Source organism: Rhinatrema bivittatum, chromosome 6, assembly GCF_901001135.1.
Source record: "Rhinatrema bivittatum chromosome 6, aRhiBiv1.1, whole genome shotgun sequence".
NCBI classification, from domain to species: domain Eukaryota; kingdom Metazoa; phylum Chordata; class Amphibia; order Gymnophiona; family Rhinatrematidae; genus Rhinatrema; species Rhinatrema bivittatum.
Genome location: NC_042620.1, coordinates 27,048,663 through 27,076,002, shown reverse-complemented (window position 1 = coordinate 27,076,002; position 27,340 = coordinate 27,048,663). Strand labels below are relative to the sequence as shown.

Here is a 27,340-nt window from a genome sequence, read left to right as displayed (position 1 = left end):
TCTCAATTAGATTTTTCTTTTGGTTATGGATCCTGAAATACTGCATGCATTGTGTTTTTTCCCTCTTTTCTGGTAACACTTCAATGTTTTTCTCATGAACTTCTTCAGTTTTTAATATAGAAAAGGCTTGTTCTTTTTGCATTTGGTACATGGTGTGTCTCCTCATCACAGGTCTAATTCTACCAGAGCCCACTGTATTCCTGGATTTTAAAGAGTTTCTTAATGACCTGTTTGAGTGGGGGGGTATACCTGTTGACTGCTCTTCTGTCAAGAATGGGTGACTGTGGGTCCTTCCTGAGCCTAATGAATTTCCTTTTCTTGACTCCTGGTTTTTCTGTGATATTGGGGAATTATATTCTGAGTAATGCAATGTGGGTGTATTATTTTTAATTGAAGCTAATTGTTTTTTAATGTCAGTCAACTCCTTTTTCAGGGAAGAGAGTTGTGCACAAATTGGGCAAGCTCTAAGTTTCCAGATGCTTTCCCTCAAAATAAAGGCTCCACAGCAGTTACATTGGATAGTCCTCATCCTGGTAATTTATGATTTGTATGTCCTTGACTGTTACCTATGTACTAATTTATGTCGCTGCCAATGGCAAGTTAGGCAGACTTTATTAGAAAACAAGCCCCAGGGGTGGGTGGGTAGAGGGGTAGGGTGGGTGGGAGTTAAACAGTTAAGCCTGGGACCAGCTGGGTAAAGCAGGGCACTTCTGGACGGTTATCTTTGCTTTTTGGTCAATTGTTTTAAAAAACAGTCTTTATGCCCCAATATTTTAGTTTGAATAGATTATTTCTGCCAGCTAACCCCAAAATAGAGAGATTATAACAGTTTACAAGCTGGAGAGAGTTTTTGTTGGGGGGGGGGGTTCTAACTTTGTGCAACAAACAGCAATTTAACTTACTAGAAAATTATTATCTTACTATAAAGAAAATTAAAACAGGCAGGAATTAGGCACAGAGGCTTTCTGCACAAATACAAAGCAGTAAGCCCTGTGCAAGCAAACAGCAAATGAACTTACTGGAATAATTTCTTACTATAAAGAAATGAAACACACTATAAATAGGCACAGAAGCTTTCTACACAACTTCAAGAATAATCAGAATACTTAGCCACGATGCAGGTTCAAAGCAATAAGCAGAATTACTTAAGCCACAGGTTTACATCATGGTGTTCTTCTCAATCCCTTGATCCCTTTACCTGTTCCACCACGAAGTTTCTAGACTATCTCTGGCACTTGTCAGAATCAGGTCTAAAATCTTCCTCCATCAGAATGCATGTCAGTGCGGTGGCCGCCTTCCATAAAGGTGTCAGGGATGTTCCTATTTCGGTACAACCCCTTGTAAAACGTTTTTTGAAAGGCTTGCTTCACCTCAAGCCTCCACTATGCCCTCCGGCCCCTTCTTGGGACCTCAATCTGGTTTTGGGTCGGCTCATGAAACCACCATTCGAGCCTCTCCAATCCTGTGATCTTCGCTATCTCACATGGAAAGTGATTTTTCTTTTGGCAATCACATCTGCTTGCAGAGTTAGTGAGTTACAGGCCCTAGTTACCTATCCGCCTTACACTAAACTTCTGCAGGACCGGGCAGTACTCCGCCCTCACCCTAAGTTCTTACCTAAGGTAGTATCGGAGTTTCACATTAATCAATCCATTATACTACCTACCTTCTTTCCCAGGCCTCACTCCAATCCAGGCTGTGCATACCCTTGACTGCAAACGGGCTCTAGCCTTCTATCTAGACCGTATCGCTGCCCACAGGAAAAGCTCTCAATTGTTTGTCTTTCCATTCCATCAAATTGGGGCAGCCTGTGGGTAAGCAGACTCTCTCCTCCTGGTTAGCGGACTGCATATCCTTTTGCTATCAGCAAGCAGGCATTCCGCTTCAAGTCTGTGTTAAAGCACACTCTGAGGGCCATGGCGACTTCAGTGGTGCACTTACGCTCGGTGCCGCTTCCTGACATTTGCAGGGCTGCTACCTGGACTTCTCTTCATACCTTTACAGCCCATTATTGCTTAGACAAGGCCGGAAGACCAGATTCCATCTTCGGTCAGTCTGTCTTGCGAAACCTTTTTACAACTTGATGTACCAACACCCTTCCGCCCGCCCGTTAGGGTTCAGGATGCCCTCTACCAAATTCCACTCCAGTCCTTGTGCCTATTACATCTTGGGTACATTTGATGCATTTCTCGGACATCCTCAGCTCGGTACTCACCCATATGTGAGGACTACCATCCTGCTTGTCCTGTGAGAAAGCAAATGTTGCTTACTTGTAACAGGTGTTCTCACAGGACAGCAGGATGTTAGTCCTCATGAAACCCGCTCACCGCTCAGCGGTGATGGGTTCGTTACGTTTTCTTATTTTATTTTTCGGCACTTCCTGTAGCTTTAAACAAGACTGGACCCCTGCTGGCTGCAGGTTTAGTGCCATGCTGAGCATGCCCAGTAGGTGCCAGTCAAAGTTCTAGAAACTTTGACAAAAGTGTTCCTTGATTGGGCTCCATCCTGTGTCACCCATATGTGAGGACGAACGTCCTGCTGTCCTGGGAGGACACCTGTTACAGGTAAGCAACATTTGCTATATCTGCAAATCCACCTTAAAATGGTTCATGGACTTTTCCTGTAGGAACTTGTTCAAACCTTTTTTAAACGCAGCTACACTAACAACTTTGACCACATCCTCTGGCACCAAATTCCAGAGTTTAATTATGCGTTGAGTAAAAAAAAAAATATTTTCTCTTATTAGTTTTAAATGTATCACCTGGTAACTTCATTTTGTATCCCCTAGTCTTTGTGCTTTCAAGAGTAAACAGCCGATTAACGTTTACTTGTTCCATTCCACTTATTATTTTATAAACCTGTATCATATCTTCTCTCAGCCACCTCTTCTCAAAGCTGAAAAGTCCTAACCTCTTTAGCCTTTCCTCGTAGGGGATTTCTTCCATCCCCTTTATCATTTTGGTCGCCCTTCTCTGTACCTTTTCTAATTCTACTATATCTTTGAGATGTGGTGACCAGTACTGCACACAGCATTCAAGATGAGGATGCACCATGGAGCGATAGAGGTACTTGTTTTGGACAGTTTATGAAACTACCATCTCCCACCATTCATTATTACAATTTGGAATGACAGCCACATTTGTCCAATCGTTTGTGATAGGGTGTTTTTCTAGTTTATTGGTATTTTTTCACTCAAAAAATAAAATTGGTGAGGCAAGACTTCCTTTGGCTAAATCCATGCCGGCTTTGCCCCATTAAATTGTCTATCTAATATGTTCAGCAATTTTGTTTTTTGTAATAGTTTCTACCATTTAGCCCAGCACAGATGTCACTCACTGGTTTGTAGTTTCCCACATCACCCCTTGATCCCTTTTTAAAAATTGGTGTCTAATTGGCAACACTCCAATCTTCAGGTACCATAGACTATTTTATTGATAGTTTTTAAATTTCCAATAGCAGATCCGCAATTTCATTTTTCAGCTCTTTCAGCATTCTGGGATATATACCAACTGGTTCAGGTGATTTGCTACTCTTTAGCTTGTCAATTTGCTGTAATACATCTTCCAGGTTCACTGAGATTTGTTTGTTTCTCTGAATCATCACTTTATGAATATTTCTGTCATGGGTATCTTAATCTTCCTCAATGAAGACCAAAGCAAAGAATTAATTTAGTCTCTCTGCTATGGCTTTGTCATTCCTAAGGGTCCCTTTTGCCCCTTGATTATCTAATGGTCCGACCAACTCCCTCACAAGCGCTTTTACTTTGAATATACCTGTAAAAGTCTTTATTATGAGTTTTTGCTTCCATGTCAAGCTTGTTTTCAAATTTTCTCTTTGCCTTCCTTATCAATGCTTTGCATTTAACTTGCCAGTTCTTATGCTGTTTCCTGTTTTCTTCATTCAGATCCCTTTTCCAGTTCTTGAAAGATGTTCTTTTAGCTATTATAGCCTCTTTCACCTCACCTTTTAACTATGCTGGTAGTCATTCAGACTTCTTTCTACCTTTTCTAATGTGTGGAATACATCTGGTCTGGGCTTCCCAGATGGAATTTTTAAACAACGATCATGCCTGATCTAAACTTTCAACCTTTGCAGTTGCACCTTTCAGTTTCTTCCTAACCATGTTACTTATTTTATCAGTGCACTTTTTGAAAGTTAAATACAATTTCAGTAGATTTCTGTAGTGTCCTACTTCCAGTTAAGTCAAATTTGAACTTGTGATCACCATTGCCAAGTGGCTCCAACACTGTTACCTCTCACACTAAATCTTGTTTTCCACTAAGGGCAAGGTCTAAAATAGATTCCCCTCTTGTTGGTTCTTGTACTAGCAGCTGCATGAAGTAATCATTTATTTCATCCAAGAACCTTACCTCTTTAGCATGTCCGGATGTGACGTTCATCCAGTCAGTACTTGGATAATTGAACTCCCCTGTTATTACTTTGCTACTGATTTTGCTAGCCTTTCTAATTTACTTTATTTATTTATTTTATTTATTTAACTTCTTTTACTATACCGACACTCAAGACCAGGTCTTATCGTACCGGTTTACATTAGAACAAGGGGAAAAATCAATTAACGTATAAGTGGAAAAGAGAAGTTACATTAAAACAGGGAGAGTAAAAACATGGATGTCGGAAGATAGGACAGAATTAAGTAATTGAACAATAAGTTAACAAAATTACAAACTATAAATTAACATAAAACAATAAATTAATAATACAGAAAACATGGATTATAATCAGCGGAAATATACATGGAAATATATATATATGGAATATATACAGCTGGAATATACATGTTATGTCAGATGGGAGGAGTGGCGGGGGTGAGGGAAAAGGGTGGGTTGAGGTTGCGAGTGGAAAAGGGAAAAAAGTGAAAAAAGTTTGGGAGTGCGGGGAGGGAGAAGGGTGGGTTGGAGGTTGAGAGAGAGTTGGTTAATAGTTTCATAATTATAACTATAATTATGAAACAATTATAAAATTATGAAATAATTATAATATATTATGATATATTATGATATATTATGATATATTATGATATATTATAATATATTATGAAATAATTATAATATATAATATATATATAATATATAATTATAAATAATTATGAAACAATTATAACTATAATTGGTTAATAGTTGGTTGAGAGAGAGTTGGTTAGCATTTCATTGTCTGTCTGTTTATTCTGGCCAGGTGAAAGGTAACACCCCCCACTGCTATTTTATTCCCCTCTTCACCTGGAATTTCTATTCATAAAGATTCAACATGGCATTTTTTCCTATAGAACTTTTATCCGGTTTGACTTATGCCCATAAGATATGCCATACTGGTTAGACCAAGGGACCATCAGGCCCATAATACTGTCTCCAACAGTGGCCAATCCAAGTCACAAGACCTGGCAAGTACCCAAACATTAAACAGATCTCATGCTACTAATGCCAGCAACAAGCAATGTCTATTCCCTATTGATTAATAGTTTATGGACTTCTCCAGGAACTTACCCAAACCTTTTTTAAACCCAGCTATACTAGTTGCCTTAACCACATCCACTGGCAACAAATTTTCTTTGTTTTAAATGTGTAACTTGCTAACTTCATGGAGTGCCTCTAGTCCTTGTATTCTCCCAGGACAAGCAGGATGGTAGTCCGCACATATGGGTGATGTCATTAGGCAGAGCCCTATTACGGAACACTTTTGTCACTTTTGCCATGATCCCTGTGTCCACAGGGGTTCCCTTCAGTCTCTTTTTTTTCCGCGCTGCAGTTGCCTCGCGTTTAAGAAGCTCTGTGAGATTTGTTCTCACAACGTTTCCTCACGGAAAAACTTGAAGTTTTACTTCACAAATAATTTCCCTTCATGGATCTCCCTTCGCGTACATTTTCATCGACGATTGGTGAGTACTATTCTGTGTTCTCCGGTTGGTTCCTGTCACCTCACTGTCGATTCCCCCGGGTTACCAACTGTTTTGAGCCTTCTTTTTTTTTTTTTTTTTTTTCCCTATGTCTATCACACTCGGTCTGCCCCACAATGCCCACGGATGTCCTTGCTGCAATCTTTCACCGGGTCCATCGGGGCTAGGGGGATCAGGGCGTCCACGGTTCCCATTGATGTCATGGAGGCCGCCATCAATCCCGTTGCGGCTGCGGTCGATGCCTCCATCAATGCCTTTGAGGCCACCATCCGTGCCATCGCTGCCGCCCTCGATGCCGCCTTCAATTTCATCGAAGCTGCCATCGATGCCTCAGAGCCCTCGACTAACGAAAACGCTCCATACTTCGGGACCTTAACCAGAGCCCCTGTGTAATCCTTAGGTGAAAAACAACACCAGGAGCAGTAGAGGCATGGTGACCGTCCATCACCAATGCCATCCAGGACAGCGGTGGCATCTTCCTCGGTGCTGGAGAATGACAGGGCTGAGTACCGAGAGAAACATTGTCGCCGGCACTGACACCACATCAGCATCGAAGTCCATCGAGCCATTTGTGAAGCGGGCTTGGGTACAAGAGTCTCTATGCTCCTCAGCACCGAGGCGTTCCCCACTGACACCGGTGCCAGGTACTGACCCACCACAGATCCATGTGGAAGTGCCAGTAATGCCTAGCCTGCCTCCCCCTGTAGCTGCGTTACCTAAACCAACTCCAGGGAGGAGCTGGACGTCCTCGTCTGCCAGGCTGTCCTCGATGCCTTCTGGAATCTACAACCTCAATCGATGCCGGCCCCCATACCGGCACCAACACTAGAGCCATCGATATTCGCACCATTGTGGCACCGCCTCGTTGCCCTCATCGGTACCCTACTAACGACAGCCTAAGTCATTGACGCCGACTCATCCTTCTGAGTCTCCACGGGCCCCTATACCCATCCCGGGATCCTCGAAGGGCGATGAGGACTCTAATCCTACTTCAGCACCGATCCCATCGAGACCTAAACCAACCTCCTCTCGGATCCTTCTCCACCAGAAGATTGGAGATGATCTCTCCAAATGACATCCCTTTCGACCTGGTCACTAAAGAGGACCAGAAGTTTTCGGGAGGGTCTAAGTTGTAAAATCTTCCGGGAATCCATGTTGGCGTCACATATTGCTGTTTTACCAGCTATGTTTGATACAACACCAAGGGAACCTCGCTGCCATCAACATGAAGTTCGAACAACATATGATTGCTTCGAAACGTCCTCCCGTTGCCAGATGGTGACCTGGCTTACAGCCCCTGATTTACGGCCCGAAGCCCAAGATAAACTAGCTGATATGCCATGCACCGCAGATCATCTCTTCGTGCACAAGGTCCAGCAGACAGTGGCTCAATTGCAAGACCACCACGAGACCCTGCGACAGCTCTCTAAGTTTCTTGCAAATCCTCCCTCCTCGGCTATAAAACCAGTGAAGAGGGATGTTAGAAGGACCTTTCACTGCTCACACGAGTGTTATCCAGCTCCTGCGTGAGACCAACCAGTCCACTTCAAAAAGCACATACATGTCAACAACTGATATCCAGATCACACCAGCTCCGCCAGTTGGGCAGGCTTCTGGATTTTGAAACCTTGCCAGAGAACAGAACAGTCCATCCTACTGAGGACCAGGGCTCAGGACACCGGTCCCCGGACACAGCAAGGCAGAGGATTTTAATCCCACTATTTCCTACTTCCAAGGAAAATAGGCAACCTTCACCCATCTTGGACCTCAGAAATCTCAACAAATTTCTTCACAAAGAAAAGTTCAGAATGGTGACTCTTGGCACCATGCTTCCCTTACTATAACAATGAGGTTGACTCTATTCTCAGGACCTTCAACACACTTCATAGTGAGTCAACAGCATATTTTCAATACCAAGTTCTGCCATTCGAACTAGCTTTGACACCTCGTGTATTACACCAAATGCCTAGCAGTGATTGCCGCTCATCTACGAAAAAACAGCATTCATGTGTTTCCTTACCTGGTTGACTGCCTAATAAGGAGTCAATCCAAACAAGGAGCTCTAAATTCTCTAAGACTCACTATAAGTCTACCATATTTACTGATATTTCTGATCAACTACCATAAATCCCATATGGATCCGTCTCACCTCCTTGCTTCCATCGGAGCAGATCTGGGCACTACAGCCCAAAAGGCCTTCCTGCCCAGCAATCACGCAGACATCCTATCAAACTGTCCACATCTCTGCGCGCATGCAACATAGCCTCAGCCCATCAATTCTTCCCATTGCTGGGTGACATTGCTTCCATGGTCCATGTCACTCCTATAGCCAGACTAGCCATGGGGAAAAACTCAGTGCACTTTAAAATTCATTGGCTCTAAACCATTTAACCGCTTTCGTCCCTAATCCATGTCACCAATCCAGTAACCAATTCCTCAGGTGACCTTGGCCACGGTCATATCCAACTTGGGTTGGGGAGCTTGTATTAACAACCTCCAAACCCAAGATGTGTAGACTCCGCTCGATGAACAGTCTTACATCAACTTCCTGGAGCTTCGAGCCATACGTTATGCAGTTTATGCCTTCAAATACTGCCTCTCGCACAAAACTGTGTGGATACAGACAGACAACATAGTGGCAATGTGGTACTCAAACAAGCAGGGATGCACAGGCTCTTATTGGCACTGCCAGGAAGCAGTGCAGATCTGGGCCTGGGCCCTTGCACACTCCATGCATCTCCGGGCCACTTATCTAACAGGCATACCAAACATACTAGCCAGACCATCTCAATCGATGTCTCCATCCCCATGAGTGGTCTCTGAATCCATGTGTACCAGTGGCCAGATCCGGCTTCGCTTTCCTGGGTGGAATTATTTAAGGGGATTCACGCCTTTGTCCAGATGCAGTCTGCTCCTCGAATGGGTCCTCCCGTTCCGGCTGATCCGGTCCCTGGACCCTCGAGACCTAGGCGCAGCCACTCACCACCCGACAGCCCCGCTTATGGGGATTCGGATTATTCCCAGGTAAGTGAGGAGCCCCCCGAGGAGGGTGAACGTCCCTCTGAGATAGAACCATATCGGACCATGAGACGCTTCTTTCGGAAAGATGATCTGCCAGGCCTGGTCTCACAATGCTTATCGGAGCTGGCCATTCCGGGCCAGGACCCCCCAGGGGACCCTATAAAGAACCCCCTGCTAGAGGGCCTGCGCCAAACGGCTCACCACTTTCCCCTACTACTAGCAGCACAGCAGCTAATCGAGCTGGAATGGAAGGCACCGGAGGCCTCATTCAAAGGGGGTCGGGCCTTGTCTGGCATATACCCTCTGGATCCGGCGTCCAAGGAGCTGCTGGCGTGCCCCAGGGTAGACGCCATAGTTAGCGCAATTGTGAAGCGCACCACCATTCCGGTGGAGGGGGGAGCGGCCCTCAAGGATACGCATGACCGACGCATGGACACCATTCTGAAACAAGCTTTTGAGGTGGCAGCCATGTCCCTTCGAATCGCGACTTGCTGCAAGAAACAACACCCCGGGAGAAGACATGGAATCAGCTCTCGCATTTCTCACTGACGCAGCCTCCGACCTCGTCCGTACGGCAGCCAAGGGAGTGTCCTCCTCAGTGGCAGCCAGGAGACAGCTTTGGCTACGCAATTGGGCGGCCGACTCGTCCTCCAAGACACGGCTCACAAGAATGCCCTTTAAGGGTTCCCTACTGTTCGGCAGCGACCTCGAGAACTGGGCTACTAAATGGGGTGCCTCTCCATTACCCTGTCTACCAGAAGACAGGTCAAGGAGGAGCCAGCGTTCTGTTTCTAGACCATCCAGAGGTAGAAACTCGCAGCACTTCAACCCCTACAGGACTCGCTATCAAGCACCTCGTTCTCAGGCCAGGAACCAGCCCTTTCGGACTAAGCACACCAAGAAGAGAACCGGCCCGGGTTCTGGCCACGGCTGTAACCCACAATGACAATCAGCCGACCCATCTGAGGGTAGCAGCCATAGGGGGCAGGCTAACCCTCTTCTACCGCAGGTGGGTCGAGATCACTTTGGACCAGTGGGTCCTCGCCATCATCCGGGAAGGATATTACCTGGATTTCTTTCGGCTTCCGCCGAACAAGTTTGTGGAATCTCCTTGTTCGCCACTCAAGGCAGTGGCACTAGAAGTGACCTTACAGAGGCTCCTGGCCTTAAAGCCATAATCCCAGTACCTGCGGAAAAGGTAACTTCTGGGCATTATTCCATTTATTTCATAGTACCCAAGAAGGAGGGCACTTTCAGGCCCGTCCTGGACCTCAAGTCAGTCAATCGACACCTACGGGTCCCCAGCTTTCGCATGGAAACTCTACGGTCTGTCAAGAATTCAGTACAGCCAGGGGAGTTTCTCACCTCCCTAGATCTGTCAGAAGCCTACCTGCATATCCCAATCCATCGGGATCACCAGCGCTATTTACGCTTCAAAGTCCTGAATCAGCACTTCCAGTTCCGGGCTTTACCCTTCGGGTTAGCCACCGCGCCGCGGATCTTTACCAAGGTAATAGTAGTAGTGGCGGCGGCACTCAGGAAGGAAGGAATCCTCGTCCATCCCTACCTGGACGATTGGCTGATCAGGGCAAAGTCACCGGAGGAGAGCCACTGGGCAACCAACAGAGTTATAGCTCTTCTGGAAAGCCTTGGATGGGTAGTCAACGTAAACAAGAGCTCCCTACAGCCGTCCCAGTCGCTGGAATACCTAGGGGTCCGATTTGACACCCGAGAAGACAAGGTCAGCCTGACCGCCAAGAGAAAAGCAAAACTCCAGAGTTATCTGCAGGTCCTGCTTGAGCGCCAGCCGGCCCACAGCTCGAGATTACCTACAGGTCCTCGGCCTCATGGCATCCACTCTGGAAGTGGTCCCATGGGCGCGGGCTCATATGAGACCGTTACAACGTGCCCTTCTATCTCGATGGAGCCCACGATCACAGAACTACACCGTACGCCTACCTCTACCGGCCAGAGTGCGGTATCAGCTACGGTGGTGGTTGCAGCCCGGCCACATAAGCCGGGGGTTAAGAATGTCCTCCCCAACCTGGATTCTGCTCACCACAGATGCCAGCCTGAACGGATGGGGAGCACACTACGAGGAACTCACCGCCCAAGGGTGGTGGACCAGAGAAGAGTCGAGGTGGAACATCAACCGACTAGAGGCACGGGCAGTCAGGCTAGCGTGCCTGCGATTTGCCCACAGACTTCACGACAGAGCGGTCAGAGTGATGTCAGACAATGCCACCATGGTGGCATACATCAATCGACAGGGCGGAACCAGAAGCCAACAAGTGTCCCTAGAAATAGCTCCCCTGATGATTTGGGCGGAAGCAAATCTCCAGGACATCTCCGCCATCCACATTGCTGGGAAGGACAGCACGACGGCAGACTTCCTCAGCAGAGAAAGCCTAAACCCGGGGGAGTGGCAGCTGTCACCCACAGTTTTTCAGATAATTGTGGATCGATGGGGGACACCAGCCATGGACCTATTAGCGGACAGGTCCAACGCTCAAGTTCCCAGATATTTCAGCCGCAGGTGGGATCCTCGGGCTCAGGGGATCGATGCCCTGGTACAACCATGGCCTCAGGGGATCCTGCTGTACGCCTTTCCTCCATGGCCCCTGCTGGGCGCCATTGTTCACAGGATTCAGAGACACAGAGGCCTAGTTCTTCTAGTGGCCCCGGACTGGCCAAGAAGACCCTGGTACGCAGACATGAGAAGACTACTGGCAGGGAACCCTCTACCCCTGCCTCCACACAGGGACCTGCTGCGGCAAGGTCCCATCCTCCACGAGGATCCGGCTCAATTCTCTCTTACGGTCTGGCCATTGAGAGGGCTCGACAGAAGAAAAGGGGATACTCTGAGCCGGTTATAGATACACTCCTCCGAGCACGCAAATTCTCCACATCACTAACATATATCAGGATCTGGAGAGTTTTTGAGGCTTGGTGCGACTCTCACGGCACCAATTCACATACCGCGAAGATTCCTATCATTTTGGACTTCCTACAAGATGGACTTCAGAAGGGTCTGTCCCTCAGCTCCATCAAGGTTCAGGCAGCAGCGCTGTCTTGCTACGGTCCCAGGAGTGACGGCAACTCCATTGCCAAACACCCAGACGTTTCACGCTTCCTTAAAGGAGTTAAACACATTCGCCCACCACTGAAGTGGCCAGTGCCCTTGTGGAACCTCAACCTAGTATTGGAATTTCTAGCGGGATCCGCCTTCAGGCCCCTTCGAGGCCTGTCCCTCCGTTTGCTAACCTTGAAGATGGTGTTCTTGCTGGCTGTGTGTTCAGCACGCTGCATCTCAGAGCTACAAGCACTATCCTGTCGTGATCCATTTCTCAGAATCACTCCAGAGGCCATCCATCTTCGTACAGTTCCCTCCTTTTTACCCAAAGTGGTCTCACACTTTCACCTCAACCAAACCATATCCTTGCCTACCACGGACGGTTTGAAGAAGTCGGAGGAAGGTCGAATGCTACGCCATCTCGATATCGGCAGACTGCTGTCCAGATACCTGGAAATGTCAGAAGCAGTACGAAAGACGGACCACCTGTTCGTCCTGCACAGCGGGAAGAAGCTAGGGGAAGCAGCCTCATGGCCAACCATCGCCCGCTGGATTAAAGAAGTTATCAAGGCAGCCTACATAGAGTCGGGAAAACCACCGCCTCTGCTTGTCAAGGCTCATTCTACCAGAGCACAGTCGGCCTCTTGGGCAGAAGCTAAGCTGCTGTCGCCTGCAGAGATATGCAAAGCGGTGACGTGGTCCTCCCTCCATACCTTCTCCAGATTCTACCGTCTGGACGTCCAGGCCAGGGAGGACACAGCATTTGCGAGGGCGATCCTACACGGTCCTCGGGCAGCCTCCCGCCCAGTCCAGGAGTAGCTTTTGTACATCCCATTTGTTTTGAGTCCATCTGCTACACGCTAGGAAATGTTGAGATTACTTACCTGATAATCTCCTTTTCCTTAGTGTATGCAGATGGACTCAGCATCCCGCCCAGCTGCCCGGTATACATGGGGATTCGCCGACTCACGGTAAGCCATGTTTTGCTTATAATAGGGCTTCCACCCTGCCGGGTGTCGACGCTTTCCGGTTGAGAACACTGGCGGTCTCCAGCTACCATCAATTGGTCAGGGTAATCCTGTTGATTAATCGATCGATCAGTCACACATATATCCACAAAGCTTTTGCTAGGAAGATTACTGAATAGCTACACTTCCTGTGGGGGTATATGTACCCGTGCTGACGTCAGATCCATCTCCAACTGCTAGCACGAGCACACAATACCCATTTGTTTTGAGTCCATCTGCATACACTAAGGAAAAGGAGATTATCAGGTAAGTAATCTCAACATTACTCTATGGTTTTCTGTTTATATGCTGTCTATTTGATTATCAACTACCTCCACCATTATTTTCGTGACCATCCTTTCTTGTTTAATGTTAAACCCTGTTTAAAACCACCCTGTTTGACGTATTTCTAACCTTGGTTCAATGTAAACCAACGTGATATGTCTTTTCATGAATGTCGGTATAGAAAAGCCTTTAAATAAAATAAATGTATCAAGATGGCCGGCTCCTGCCCAGCATGATCTAAAATCCTATCTGTGTGACGCATGAGGTCCACTAACTTCGCACCAGGCAGGCAAGTTACCAAGCGATCCTAATAATCGAATCACCAGCTACAACGGCCATCCTAATCCTTCCTTCCTGGGCACTGCTCCTGAAGACACATCCTTAGTGTGAGAGGATACTACATCACCTTCGGGCCGATACAGTACAGTGCGCTCCAACAGAGCGTTTTCGACGTGCTAGCGTTACCTCTTATTCAGTAAGGGGCCGAAAACGCCTACCCAAACGCCAAAAATGCCTACCCAAAGGTAGGTGCTAATTTCTTCTGGCACCAGAAAAGTGCACAGAAAAGCAGCCCGTGGCTGTCGGGTCGAAAATTGGACGCTCAATTTTGCCAGCGTCCGGTTTCCAAGCCCGTGGGTAGGACCTAGCTAAAGGATTGTTTCCTGCCTCACCAAGGTGATGCTGTCCTTCCAAGCGACCTTTGTCCTCTAAGACAGCATAGGGGTTGCCAGATTGGAGGTGGGTCTTCTCTACTATGTCCCTGAAGGTCTCCTCTTATACCACTCTATCTCCTTGAGCTCCTCCAGGTCTGTCACTCTAGCCTCATAGCGACAGCTATGGCCTCTTTGTTGCCCATTTGAGAGCATTACATGTTTGAAGACCTCTGCATATCTGCAATGTGGTCGTCCGACCACACCATTATATTCCATAACTGTCTGGACAATCTCTTAAGAAAGGACAGTAAATTCAGACAAGCAGTTTTATTCAACCTGTTCTCGCAGTAGTCTACTCTCCCATGGTGGAGTCTAGGATACTTATTTTGTAAACACTCTGCTGCAACCTTCAGCTTGGGACTCCTCACATGTCATAGCTAATTCAGAGGGTCTTTTACCAAGTGGATCGTACGCGATAAGGGACCTTTTGCACGCGTCAGCCCCTGAAGAGGAGGAGTTGTGGCTGCACTGGGGCTGATGCCGCAAAGACTGCGCCGACAGCAAAAGGTAAGCACCTTTATCGCTGTCAGTTTCGTGCTGAATAACTACCATGGAGGTGCGATCGCTGCCGGCTATCGCAGGACCGCCCCCCCCCCCCCCTGTTATTGTGGGATTCATTATGCCTTGCATCATTAGTAAATCCAGCCCTCAGTCTGCTTAATGATGGAAAAAGCAAGTTATGGTAAGCAAAATAGTGTTTTCCATAGATACGATGAATTGATATTGATAAATATCTGCCTGCCTCCCTGGAGAATCAGCTACCTAGCTAGATTAAGCTGTATTATTGACTGAGGAGGCTCACGAGGCAACTTCAACGTATGAACATCCACCCATGCTTAGTAGAGCTAAAAGCTCTGCTAGATAGAGGAATCTGTTTGGTGCTGCTGGATTGCATCACCTGTATGTCATGGCTAATTCATCCTGCTGTCTATAGAAAACAGTTTGTGGTTAGCAAACTTGTGTTGGCTGATTTTATTTTGCACTTTTCTGAGAATATCCATTCTCTGAGGACAAGCAAGATATGAGTCTTCATAGATTTGTGATGTCTTCAAATAGAGCCTGACCACTATAGCTGACTTAATAGCTTTCAGAGCTCTACCTATGTCTACCCTCTACATTGAGGGTGTCATGCAAGAACGTTTTCAATTTGTTTTTTTCTGTGGAGCTGGTTGGTTCTCACTTGACTGGATGAAAATTCTTTTTCACTCAACGCACAATAAAGTTCTGGAATTTGTTGCCAGAGGATGTGGTTAGTGCAGTTAGTGTAGCTGGGTTCAAAAAAGGTTTGGATATGTTCTTGGAGGAGAAGCCATTAATGGCTATCAATCAAGTTCACTTAGGGAATAGCCACTGCTATTAATTGCATCAGTAGCATGGGATCTTCTTAGTGTTTGGGTAATTGCCAGGTTCTTGTGGCCTGGTTTGGCCTCTGTTGGAAACAAGATGCTGGGCTTGATGGATCCTTGGTCTGACCCAGCATGGCAATTTCTTATGTTCTTATGACTGAATAAAATTCTTTCCTTTGCCTGTTCAATTCATGTGAGATTCTTTTTTATAGTTTTCTCCCTCTTACCTTCCTAGGTAGGGTTTTCAAAAATTTTCAAGTTTTCTTTACTTTTCTGTAGCTGTGTTTGGACTGTAAACATGCATTTGCATTTTACCTGGACTGCACTGCATTCCATAGGAAATCCACACAACTCTTTGTTTCTTTTGATAAAAAAAAAAAACCAGGAGTTGCAGTGGGCAAACAAACTCTCTCCAATTGGCTAGCAGACTGTATTGCATTCTGCTATGACAAAGCAGGCCTTCCTCTCCAGGGACGAGTAAAGGCGCACTCAGTGAGAGCCATGGCAACCTCAGTAGCACACTATCGTTCAGTGCCGATTAACTGACATCTGCAAAGCTGCAACATGGAGCTCTCTTCACACATTTGCAGCCCATTACTGCTTGGACAAGGAAGGACGCCAAGATTCAGCCTTTGGCCAATCTGTCTTGAACTTGTTTCCAGTATAGTACCAACTTCTTCCACATCCACCTGCTGTGATTCAGGCTGCCTCATTTTTTCCCAACAGTACACCACAAATTATGTGCTGTTGCTTCAATTAAAATATGACTCATCCTGTAGCTTGCTAATCACCCATATGTGAGGACAACCATCCTGCTTGCCTGGGATAAAGCAGAGTTGCTTACCTGTAACAGGTGTTAACCCAGGACAGCAGGATGTAGTCCTCATGAAACCCACCCGCCACCCCGCAGAGTTGGGTCCGAAACATTTTATTATTTTATTTTTCGCTTGCACCTTTTGCTACAAACAAGACTGAAGGGAGACCCCTGTGGCTCGAGGGATCATGGCATGCTGGGCATGCTCAGTAGGCTCAGTGTGCCAATCAAATGTTTCTAGAAACTTTGACAGAAAGTTTTCTGTGATAGGGCTCTGTCCAGTGACATCATCCATTTGTGAGGACTACATCCTGCTGTCCTGGGATAACACCTGTTACAGGTAAGCAACTCTGCTTTTTAACAAAAATAAAAAAGGTTTTGGGATAAATAAAAATGGAATAAAATTGTGAGAAGTTTCTCTAGGCCCATGATTGCATCTACTGGTATAAAGTCTGATGAAATATTCAGTAGTCACCAGTGCTGAGGTCTTTTCCTCTCTTTTGAAAAGATATATTAACGCATTTTACAAGATAAATAGTGTTGATAATAGCAACAACTAATAATCACATCAGCTATATAATTTTGATGGGAGTTCCCTTATGGGACGGTACCTTCTTTTTTTTACCAAAGGTGGTCTCAGCATTTCATGTCAATCAATCAGTAGAGCTTCCGGACTTTTCTGCCTTACTGAACATAAGAAAATGCCATACTGGGTCAGACCAAGGGTCCATCAAGCCCAGCATCCTGTTTCCAACAGTGGCCAATCCAGGCCATAAGAACCTGGCAAGTGCCCAAAAACTAAGTCTATTCCATGTTACCATTGCTAATGGCAGTGGCTATTCTCTAAGTGAACTTAATAGCAGGTAATGGACTTCTCCTCCAAGAACTTATCCAATCCTTTTTTACTGGCATCTGATCCTCATGTGAGGGAGCTCAGATGTTTGGATGTTACTTTGTTGCATTACCTCAAGGTTACGAATGACTTTAGGAGGTCCGATCATCTCTTTGTGCTGTGGAGTGGTGCGGACAAAGGTTCCAAGGCTTCTAAAGCCTATATTGCACGTTGGTTGAAGGAGGCGATTTTTTTCTGCGTATATCACATGGGGTTGTCCAGTTTTGGAAGGGTTGCGTTCTCATTCGACACGTTTGCAAGCAACCTCATGGGCAGAAGCACAACTTGTTTCTCCACAGGAAATTTAGAGGGTTGCGACTTAGAAGTCGCTGCAGCAAGGCACCATTGTCTCGATGTGGGGAATACGGCATCCCCTTCTTTTGGCGAGAGTGTTCTGCGAGCGGGACTCTCCAGGTCCCACCCTGTATAAGGGCTTTGGTACATCCCAGGAGTCTGGACTGATCAGGGTACATACAGGGAAAAGAAAATTGGTTCTTTCCTGCTAATTTTCATTCCTGTAGTATCATGGATCAGTCCAGAGCCCACCTAATTAGGGAAGGGGAACATTTAGGGGAGAGTCGTCCGCTCATCTGTAAGATTGTTCTCTTCTGCATTCTGTGTTATTGGTTTTCGTTTACTTGTTCAACGTTTTTTGCTATTTTCTGCTTTGGTATAGATATATACTGAGGAACTGCAGGGGGCACTGGGGGTTATGATGCAGAGTCAGCGAAGCTTTTCTCTGTCTCCATCTGCTGGCAGGGGGGAATGAACCCAGGAGTCTGGACTGATCCGTGGTACTACAGGAATGAAAATTATCAGGTAAGAACCAATTTTCCTTTCTGTGACACAGTTTTCTCTATTTTAAGAAGTCCTGTGTTCTGATTAGACTGGGTTCTTTGGTCACGTTTAATTGAACGTTTCTGAGCCTGATACTTCCTGATTTACTGTGCTTTAGCTTTTAATGCTAAATAAGGGCCCATAATCTAACAATCTTAGACTGATAGATTTATTTTTTTTTATGTTTAAAACTTAAGTCCTTATGGGTTGTTGCACTCTTTTCTTACTAGATTTACTAATTGCTTTTGTTTTAGTTACGGACCTCCAAAGACAGTGGGACACTCGTCTATTGTGTGCCGGGATTCCATGTTGATTTTTGGAGGGAGCAGACCAAGCTGTACGCCTGTGAATAACCTCTGGAAATTCCAGTTCAACTCTCAAACTTGGAAAAAACTAGCCATTCCCCAAGATGCAAGCCATCCTTCCAAAGTTTTTCATTCTTTGATAGGAATGGGTTGTAGCTTCCAGCCAGAACATAAACACTCCTCACTAAATCATCTGAATCACAGGAAGGCAGAACAGAAGGAAACTTCCTCAAAGCAGGTGCCTTACAAACTTGGCTACTTTTACTCCCAGCGCACTAACAAAGTATCTGCTATTTCTGATGGCAATGAGCTGGAAATGAAAACCTTTACACAGTCTCTTGATCTCCCAGTCTATTCTTGCACTTTGCAAACCTGCTTTGAGGATAGCCTTACAAATGAAGTACAGAGTATACTGCCTACAGAAAAGAACCTTTTTAGCCCTTTTGTAGAAGATAAAGCTATTTGCACTGCTGAAATTGTAGAAAAAGATCAAGGCATTCAATCTCAGCATATCAGCTCTCTGGACATGACTGTACCCATTTGTCCTGATGTTCTCCTCCTCATAGGAGGGAAGCCTTTGTCTAACTCCCGCAAAATCACCCTATGGCAAATGAAACCAAGCAACATTTAAATGTTTAATCCCTACAAATCTAGAATGCTTTTATCCTAGAGAGAAGGATTCCAGGCTTGTATGATTGTACATGTATTTGGCTGTGAATTAACTTGAATTTCACCACCACTACTCTTTATGCTAAGGATTAAAGTTAACAAAAACAGAAAAAAAGGTGATACTTTATTATTAGACTAACTTCATAATTTCTTGAGTAACTTTTGAGAGTTAGTCAAGAATTCTGACCTGAAGAAAAGAGTATTAGCTCTTGAAAACGAATCCAAGAAATACCTTTTTATTTGACTAACAATATATCACCTTCTATATTTTGTTTTTCACTTTTTATGCAAGTGGACTAACGGCAGCAAAATGACTAACGGGCCGATACAGAAAACTTAGCGGGAGAACCAGCGAGCAGGCGCCTATGCCAGGAGCCTGGCATGGGCGCCCGCTCTCCCGACTTAATATCGCCCGCTCTCCCGACTTAATATCGCTGTGATATTAAGTCGGAGGGTGTTCAGAAAAGCATTTTTTTCTGCTTTTCTGTACACTTTCCCGGTGCTGGCAGAAATTAATGCCAGCCTTTGGGCAGGCATTAACTTCTGAGAGTAAAATGTGCGGCTTGGCTGCACATTTTACTTTCCGTATTGCGAGGGAATGACTAATAGGCCCATCAACATGCATTTGCATGTTGCGGGCGCTATTAGTTTCGGGGGGGGGGGGGGGGTTGTGTTGGCTGCACGTTTTCCACACGCTATTACCCCTTACTATATAAGGGGTTAAAATAGCGCGTGGAAAACACGCGGCCAAACTGGGGCTAAAGGTGCGCTCGGCCAAGCACACTATACTGAATCGGCCTCTTTGGTATTAGACTATAATCTCTTTTGAGCAGGGACATGCAGCCCTTTGATCTTAATCTGTGCCAATGGTTCCCAATGTTATCTTGGCCACTTCCTGGCCAGTCAGATTTGCATATGAATGGGAGATTTGCATGCACTGCCTCCATCAAGGCCGATACACCACAGTGAGAATTTTTGCAGAGTCCCCTTCATATTGAAAAATGGCAAATGGTGTGCACTCTCTTCTTCCCTTTCCACACATGAAGTGGACGACATGAAATTTTTATGCTTTGCAAATTGTAAAACTACATGAAAATGTACTCTTGTGAAAATGTATTTAACTTAAGTTAGAGTTGCTGTGATGTAAAATCATGGAAAGCTGCTCATTCTCTAAATCTCCATGTGAAATTTTCTTCACAGCCTGGACAAAGTGTAGTGGTTTTTTTTTTGTCAAACTTCCATTAGCAAGACTTTGCTGTTTTTCTACTGGATTTATTTCCATATAAATTTTAGAGGTAAAAAAGTATTTGGCAAATTGTGTGTACAGTTTCTTATAGTACATCAGCCTCAATGTATGCAACTGTCTTAGCTATATACTTGGACTGAGTTGAGAGCCACTGTCTTAGTGGGGGACTTTAGATCGGTCCTGGTTTATTTGCCCTTTCATCCTAATGCCTGGTGGAATTTATGGTCCTGCTGCTGCTTTTTGAAGTCAGCACTACAGATCCAAAAGTTTATCAGGAACTGCTGTCAAAAAGCCAGGATTTTCCTATGTCTCTAGCCAGAAACTGAAGCTTTTCTGGTGCCTCTAGCCACAGTTACCATTATTGAAGATGTTAAAAGTACAGAAATACTTGTGCAAAGTAAGCACTATGCATTGTATAATTTTAATTTCTAGAGAACAAAAAAAAGAAACCTTGGCTTCACATAAAAGGGATATTTGAGTCAAGGGCTGACAATGAATGTATGTGCCCACTTCACTCTGGCAAACTACTTTGTCATGACTAGTAATGAGCACTGCCTGTGTATTGTATCTTACTTTTATAAATCTGTAAGAGTAGCAGCCATTTGTCATGCTTTATTTTCACCCTTCAACAGCTACAAGCTAACGTCTGGCCCATTGCTGTATTATGAAATTTATGTATAACATTTTGGGTACTTGCCAGGTTCTTATGGCCTGGATTGGCCACTGTTGGAAACAGGATGCTGGGCTTGATGGACCCTTGGTCTGACCCAGTATGGCATGTTCTTATGTTCTTAGTGCAGTTAGTGTAGCTGGGTTTAAAAAAGGATTGGATAAGTTCTTGGAGAAGTCCATTACCTGCTATTAATTAAGTTGACTATGAACATAGCCACTGCTATTACTAGCAATGGTAACATGGGATAGACTTAGTTTTTGGGTACTTGCCAGGTACTTGTAGCCTGGATTGGCCACTGTTGGAAACAGGATGCTGGGCTTGATGGACCCTTGGTCTGACCCAGTATGGCTTGTTCTTATGTACCTTTTTTTTTTTTTTTTGTTTCGCAACTTACTTCAGCTCCTGAGCCAACAAGGCACTGTCCTGGCCTGTGCTTCGCCGGGTGTCGACGCCTTCCGGTTGAGAACACTGGTGGTCTCCAGCTACTATCAATTGGTCAGGGTAATCCTATTCATTTAATCGATCGGTCAGTCACACATATATCCATAAAGCTTTTGCAAGGAAGATTACTGAATTGCTGCACTTCCTGCGGGGTATATGTACTCGTGCTGACGTCAGATCTGTCTCCAACTGCTAGCACGAGCACACTATACCCATTTGTTCTGAGTCCATCTGCATACACTAAGGAAAACGAGATTATCAGGTAAGTAATCTCTACAATCCCTAGCATGCGTCCATTGCATGGGGTGTCCAGCAGTGAGGCTGTACGCCGGTTAGTAAAAGGCATGCTCAATTTTTTAGGTCCATTTTTCCCATGGGAGCTTTATTACTGGCACAATCCACAGGCACAGTATATTGTGCTCCCACCAATTGTTTTTTTAGGTTAAGACTTTTTTTTTTTTTTTATGGCATGGTGCTGCTTTCTGTGGTTATTCCTACTTAGTATCACCTCGCTATGAAGTAAGAAGAATCTCAGAAAAGCAGACTTGTTTGTTTGTTTTTTCAAGTTAAGCTCTTGATGTGCGGTAAGACTTTACTCCTGCTCCAGCAGGCTTAAAATTTTATGGGTTAAAAAGTGTGCCTTGGGTATATGGAGACTTTTTGCATTGCAGGGTAATAGCTAATAGCCTCATCTAAATGCCATTTACATGGGATGAGTGCTATTAGCTATGCCTTTGTTTGGTTGCACGGTTTGGATGTGCTGATCACCTTATTGCAGCGGGAGATATAGCATAAGAACATAAGAAAATGCCATACTGGGTCAGACCAAGGGTCCATCAAGCCCAGCATCCTGTTTCCAACAGTGGCCAATCCAGGCCATAAGAACCTGGCAAGTACCCAAAAATTAAGTCTATTCCATGTAACCATTGCTAATGGCAGTGGCTATTCTCTAAGTGAACTTAATAGCAGGTAATGGACTTCTCCTCCAAGAACTTATCCAATCCTTTTTTAAACACAGCTATACTAACTGCACGAACCACATTCTCTGGCAACAAATTCCAGAGTTTAATTGTGCGTTGAGTAAAAAAGAACTTTCTCCGATTAGTTTTAAATGTGCCCCATGCTAACTTCATGGAGTGTCCCCTAGTCCTTCTACTATCCGAAAGAGTAAATAACCGATTCACATCTACCCGTTCTAGACCTCTAATGATTTTAAACACCTCTATCATATCCCCCCTCAGTCGTCTCTTCTCCAAGCTGAAAAGTCCTAACCTCTTTAGCCTTTCCTCATAGGGGAGTTGTTCCATTCCCCTTATCATTTTGGTAGCCCTTCTCTGTACCTTCTCCATCGCAATTATATCTTTTTTGAGATGCGGCGACCAGAATTGTACACAGTATTCAAGGTGCGGTCTCACCATGGAGCGATACAGAGGCATTATGACATTTTCCGTTTTATTCATCATTCCTTTTCTAATAATTCCCAACATTCTGTTTGCTTTTTTGACTGCCGCAGCACACTGAACCGACGATTTCAATGTGTTATCCACTATGACACCTAGATCTCTTTCTTGGGTTGTAGCACCTAATATGGAACCCAACATCGTGTAATTATAGCATGGGTTATTTTTCCCTTTATGCATCACCTTGCACTTATCCACATTAAATTTCATCTGCCATTTGGATGCCCAATTTTCCAGTCTCACAAGGTCTTCCTGCAATTTATCACAATCTGCTTGTGATTTAACTACTCTGCACAATTTTGTGTCATCTGCAAATTTGATTATCTCACTCGTCGTATTTCTTTCCAGATCATTTATAAATATATTGAACAGTAAGGGTCCCAATACAGATCCCTGAGGCACTCCACTGTCCACTCCCTTCCACTGAGAAAATTGCCCATTTAATCCTACTCTCTGTTTCCTGTCTTTTAGCCAGTTTGCAATCCACGAAAGGACATCGCCACCTATCCCATGACTTTTTTCTTTTCCTAGAAGCCTCTCATGAGGAACTTTGTCAAACGCCTTCTGAAAATCCAAGTATACTATATCTACCGGTTCACCTTTATCCACATGTTTATTAACTCCTTCAAAAAAGTGAAGCAGATTTGTGAGGCAAGACTTGCCCTGGGTAAAGCCATGCTGACTTTGTTCCATTAAACCATGTCTTTCTATATGTTCTGTGATTTTGATGTTTAGAACACTTTCCACTATTTTTCCTGGCACTGAAGTCAGGCTAACCGGTCTGTAGTTTCCCGGATCGCCCCTGGAGCCCTTTTTAAATATTGGGGTTACATTTGCTATCCTCCAGTCTTCAGGTACAATGGATGATTTTAATGATAAGTTACAAATTTTTACTAATAGGTCTGAAATTTCATGTTTTAGTTCCTTCAGAACTCTGGGGTGTATACCATCCGGTCCAGGTGATTTACTACTCTTCAGTTTGTCAATCAGGCCTACCACATCTTCTAGGTTCACCGTGATTTGATTCAGTCCATCTGAATCATTACCCATGAAAACCTTCTCCATTACGGGTACCTCCCCAACATCCTCTTCAGTAAACACCGAAGCAAAGAAATCATTTAATCTTTCCACGATGGCCTTATCTTCTCTAAATGCCCCTTTAACCCCTCGATCATCTCACGGTCCAACTGACTCCCTCACAGGCTTTCTGCTTCGGATATATTTAAAAAGTTTTTACTGTGAGTTTTTGCCTCTACAGCCAACTTCTTTTCAAATTCTCTCTTAGCCTGTCTTATCAATGTCTTACATTTAACTTGCCAATGTTTATGCTTTATCCTATTTTCTTCTGTTGGATCCTTCTTCCAATTTTTGAATGAAGATCTTTTGGCTAAAATAGCTTCTTTCACCTCCCCTTTTAACCATGCCGGTAATCGTTTTGCCTTCTTTCCACCTTTCTTAATGTGTGGAATACATCTGGACTGTGCTTCTAGAATGGTATTTTTTAACAATGACCACGCCTCTTGGACATTTTTTACTTTTGTAGCTGCTCCTTTCAATTTTTTTCTAACAATTTTTCTCATTTTATCAAAGTTTCCCTTTTGAAAGTTTAGCACGAGAGCCTTGGATTTGCACACTGTTCCTTTTCCAGTCATTAAATCAAATTTGATCATATTATGATCACTATTGCCAAGGGGCCCCACCACCGTTACCTCTCTCACCAAGTCCTGTGCTCCACTGAGAATTAGATCTAAAATTGCTCCCTCTCTCGTCGCTTCCTGAACCAATTGCTCCATAAAGCTATCATTTATTCCATCCAGGAACGTTATCTCTCTAGCGTGACCCGATGATACATTTACCCACTCTATATTGGGGTAATTGAAGTCTCCCATTATTACTGCACTACCAATTTGGTTAGCTTCCCTAATTTCTTTTAGCATTTCACTGTCCATCTCACCATCTTGACCAGGTGGACGGTAGTATACCCCTATCACTGTAGTCTTCCCTGATACACAAGGGATTTCTACCCATAAAGATTCAATTTTGTATTTAGTCTCATGCAGGATGTTTATCCTGTTGGACTCTATGCCATCCCGGACATAAAGCGCCACACCTCCTCCCGACTGCTCCTCTCTGTCATTGTGATATAATTTGTACCCCGGTATAGCACTGTCCCATTGGTTATCCTCTTTCCACCATGTCTCTGAGATGCCAATTAAGTCTATGTCTATGTCATCATTTACTGCTATACATTCTAATTCTCCCATCTTACTTCTTAGACTTCTGGCATTAGCATACAAACATTTCAAAGTTTGTTTTTTGATTGTATTTTTATTCTGCTTTTTAATTGATAGGGATAAGTTAGAATTTTTTAGCTCAGGTGAGTTTTTAGTTACAGGCACTTGGACTACTTTTCTAATTATTGGAACCTCACTGTCGGGATGCCCTAATTCTAATGCATCATTAGTATCCTTTAAAGATACATCTCTCCGAACCATGCGCTGCTGAGCGACTGTCGGCTTTCCCCTTTGTTCTAGTTTAAAAGCTGCTCTATCTCCTTTTTAAAGGTTAGCGCCAGCAGTCTGGTTCCACCCTGGTTAAGGTGGAGCCCATCCCTTCGGAAGAGACTCCCCCTTCCCCAAAAGGTTCCCCAGTTCCTAACAAAACTGAATCCCTCTTCCTTGCACCATCGTCTCATCCACGCATCGAGACTCCGGAGCTCTGCCTGCCTCTGGTGACCTGCGCGTGGAACAGGGAGCATTTCGGAGAATGCTACCCTGGAGGTTCTGGATTTAATCTTCCTACCTAAGAGCCTAAATTTGGCTTCCAGAACCTCCCTCCCACATTTTCCTATGTCGTTGGTGCCCACGTGTACCACGACAGCCGGCTCCTCCCCAGCACTGTCTAAAATCCTATCTAGGTGACGCGTGAGGTCCGCCACCTTCGCACCAGGTAGGCATGTTACCAGACGATCCTCACGCCCATCCGCCACCCAGCTATCTACATTCCTAATAATCGAATCACCAACTATGACGGCCGTCCTAACCCTTCCCTCCTGGGCAGTAGGCCTTGGGGGGATATCCTCAGTGCGAAAGGACAATGCATCACCTAGAGAGCAGGTCCTTGCTACAGGATCCTTTCCCGCTACATCTGGTTGGTGCTCTCCCATTATGAGACCTTCTTCCTCCAAGGCAGCACCAGGGCTGCCAGTCTGAAGTTGGGACTGGACTACTATGTCCCTGAAGGTCTCATCTATATACCTCTCTGTCTCCCTCAGCTCCTCCAGGTCTGCCACTCTAGCCTCCAGAGATCGGACTCGTTCTCTGAGAGCCAGGAGCTCTTTGCATCGCATGCACATGTACAACTTCTCACCGGTGGGTAAAAAATCATACATGTGACACTCGATGCAAAAGACTGGGAAGCCCCCCTCTTGCTGCTGGACTGCTGCCTTCATCTCAATTTTGATCAGTTCCTAGTTAAGTTTTAGGTTGCTATGGGAGTAGGAATGTGTCTAAGTTCCTTTAAATGTATTAGTGAATTCACTATATGTCTGGTAGTGGCCTACTGGGGTCTGATCGAATTCTCAATAAAGTTTTTGTTGATGGGGTTTTTTTTTTTGGTTTTTTTTTTGTGCAAGTGGCACCTGCCTATAAATTAAGGGATGAGCTTGGGGTGGGTGGGCGAGGGGTGGGAGGGTTGGGAATTACAAACAGTCTAACTTTAGTTAGTCAGCCTGAGTGACTCACAGCTCCCTTGATTAACAAATGTTGTTCCCTATTCAAACCTAATCACACTACCTCAACACCTTTCCAAGGTGAGTAACTGAGCTGAACTATTCAACTTTTTTACTTTGGTATATACTGCTCCTAGCTTATTTCTAGCTTCTGGCTACTTTTTTGTGGGGGGTTTTTTTTTGTGTGTTTTTTTTGTTTTTCAATACAATGCACTCAGTTATTTATTAAATAAAACACTTAGCTCTTTAAAAGTCTGGAGGACACTTTAATAGTCAGGCAGACTTTTAAAAAATAAACACACTACCTACTGCTACCTTATTGACTGACTAAAAATACAAACAGTCTAACTTGTGTATTCACTGCCTACCTACTGCTACCTTATTGACTGACTATTTAAAAATGCAAACAGTCTAACTTGTTTTATTCACTGACTGACTATTAAAGACACAAACACACTAAATAATATTCCCAAATAGTTAACTTTGCCCCAATACTTTTAAAAAAGTCAATGTCAATGTCCCAAGCAAAAACTTACTGATTCCTTTCAGCCACCAGCAAGGTGATCCTCTCCTCTCAGTGTTTCCAAAACATGCGTCTAACAGCTCATTACGCTGTGCACTAGGCTGGATGCACTTTATTGCATCGGCCTTATTGAATCTTACCTACACCCCCCTCCCCCCCCCCCCACACACACACTGGTTTTTTTGTCTTTGTTGTAATAAACACTAAGTAAATTTTATAAAGTGCACAAGTGCGCTTCCTGGTACGCATTCATGCCAAGCGCATCAGATTTTATAATCCATGCCCTGTATGTGTGGGTGGCGCATGCAAGGGGGAAGGGAGAAATTATGCAACTTCCACGTGGTGATGCATTCGGGCGGTTCCGTTTCCTCCCAGTCTGCTCCAGGAGCGGACT

At 44.8% G+C, this 27,340-nt stretch overlaps 1 protein-coding gene across 10 annotated transcripts in view; it reads left to right on the top strand.

Moving 5' to 3' along the window:
• Nucleotides 1–27,340, top strand: part of LOC115093445 (actin-fragmin kinase-like) — a 256,956-nt gene that overhangs the window by 173,984 nt on the left and 55,632 nt on the right. For 7 of the 10 annotated variants that reach the window (XM_029605161.1, XM_029605160.1, XM_029605159.1 and 4 more), the window contains one exon: nucleotides 18,154–18,988. The exons of 2 other annotated variants lie outside the window; for them this stretch is intronic. In XM_029605161.1, coding sequence (XP_029461021.1) covers nucleotides 18,154–18,835 — 682 coding nt within the window. In that variant the 3' untranslated portion in view covers nucleotides 18,836–18,988. Of the gene's footprint in view, nucleotides 1–17,852; nucleotides 17,882–18,153; nucleotides 18,989–27,340 lie in introns of those variants that run through there. One more of the 10 variants, XM_029605169.1, reaches the window with a different exon arrangement.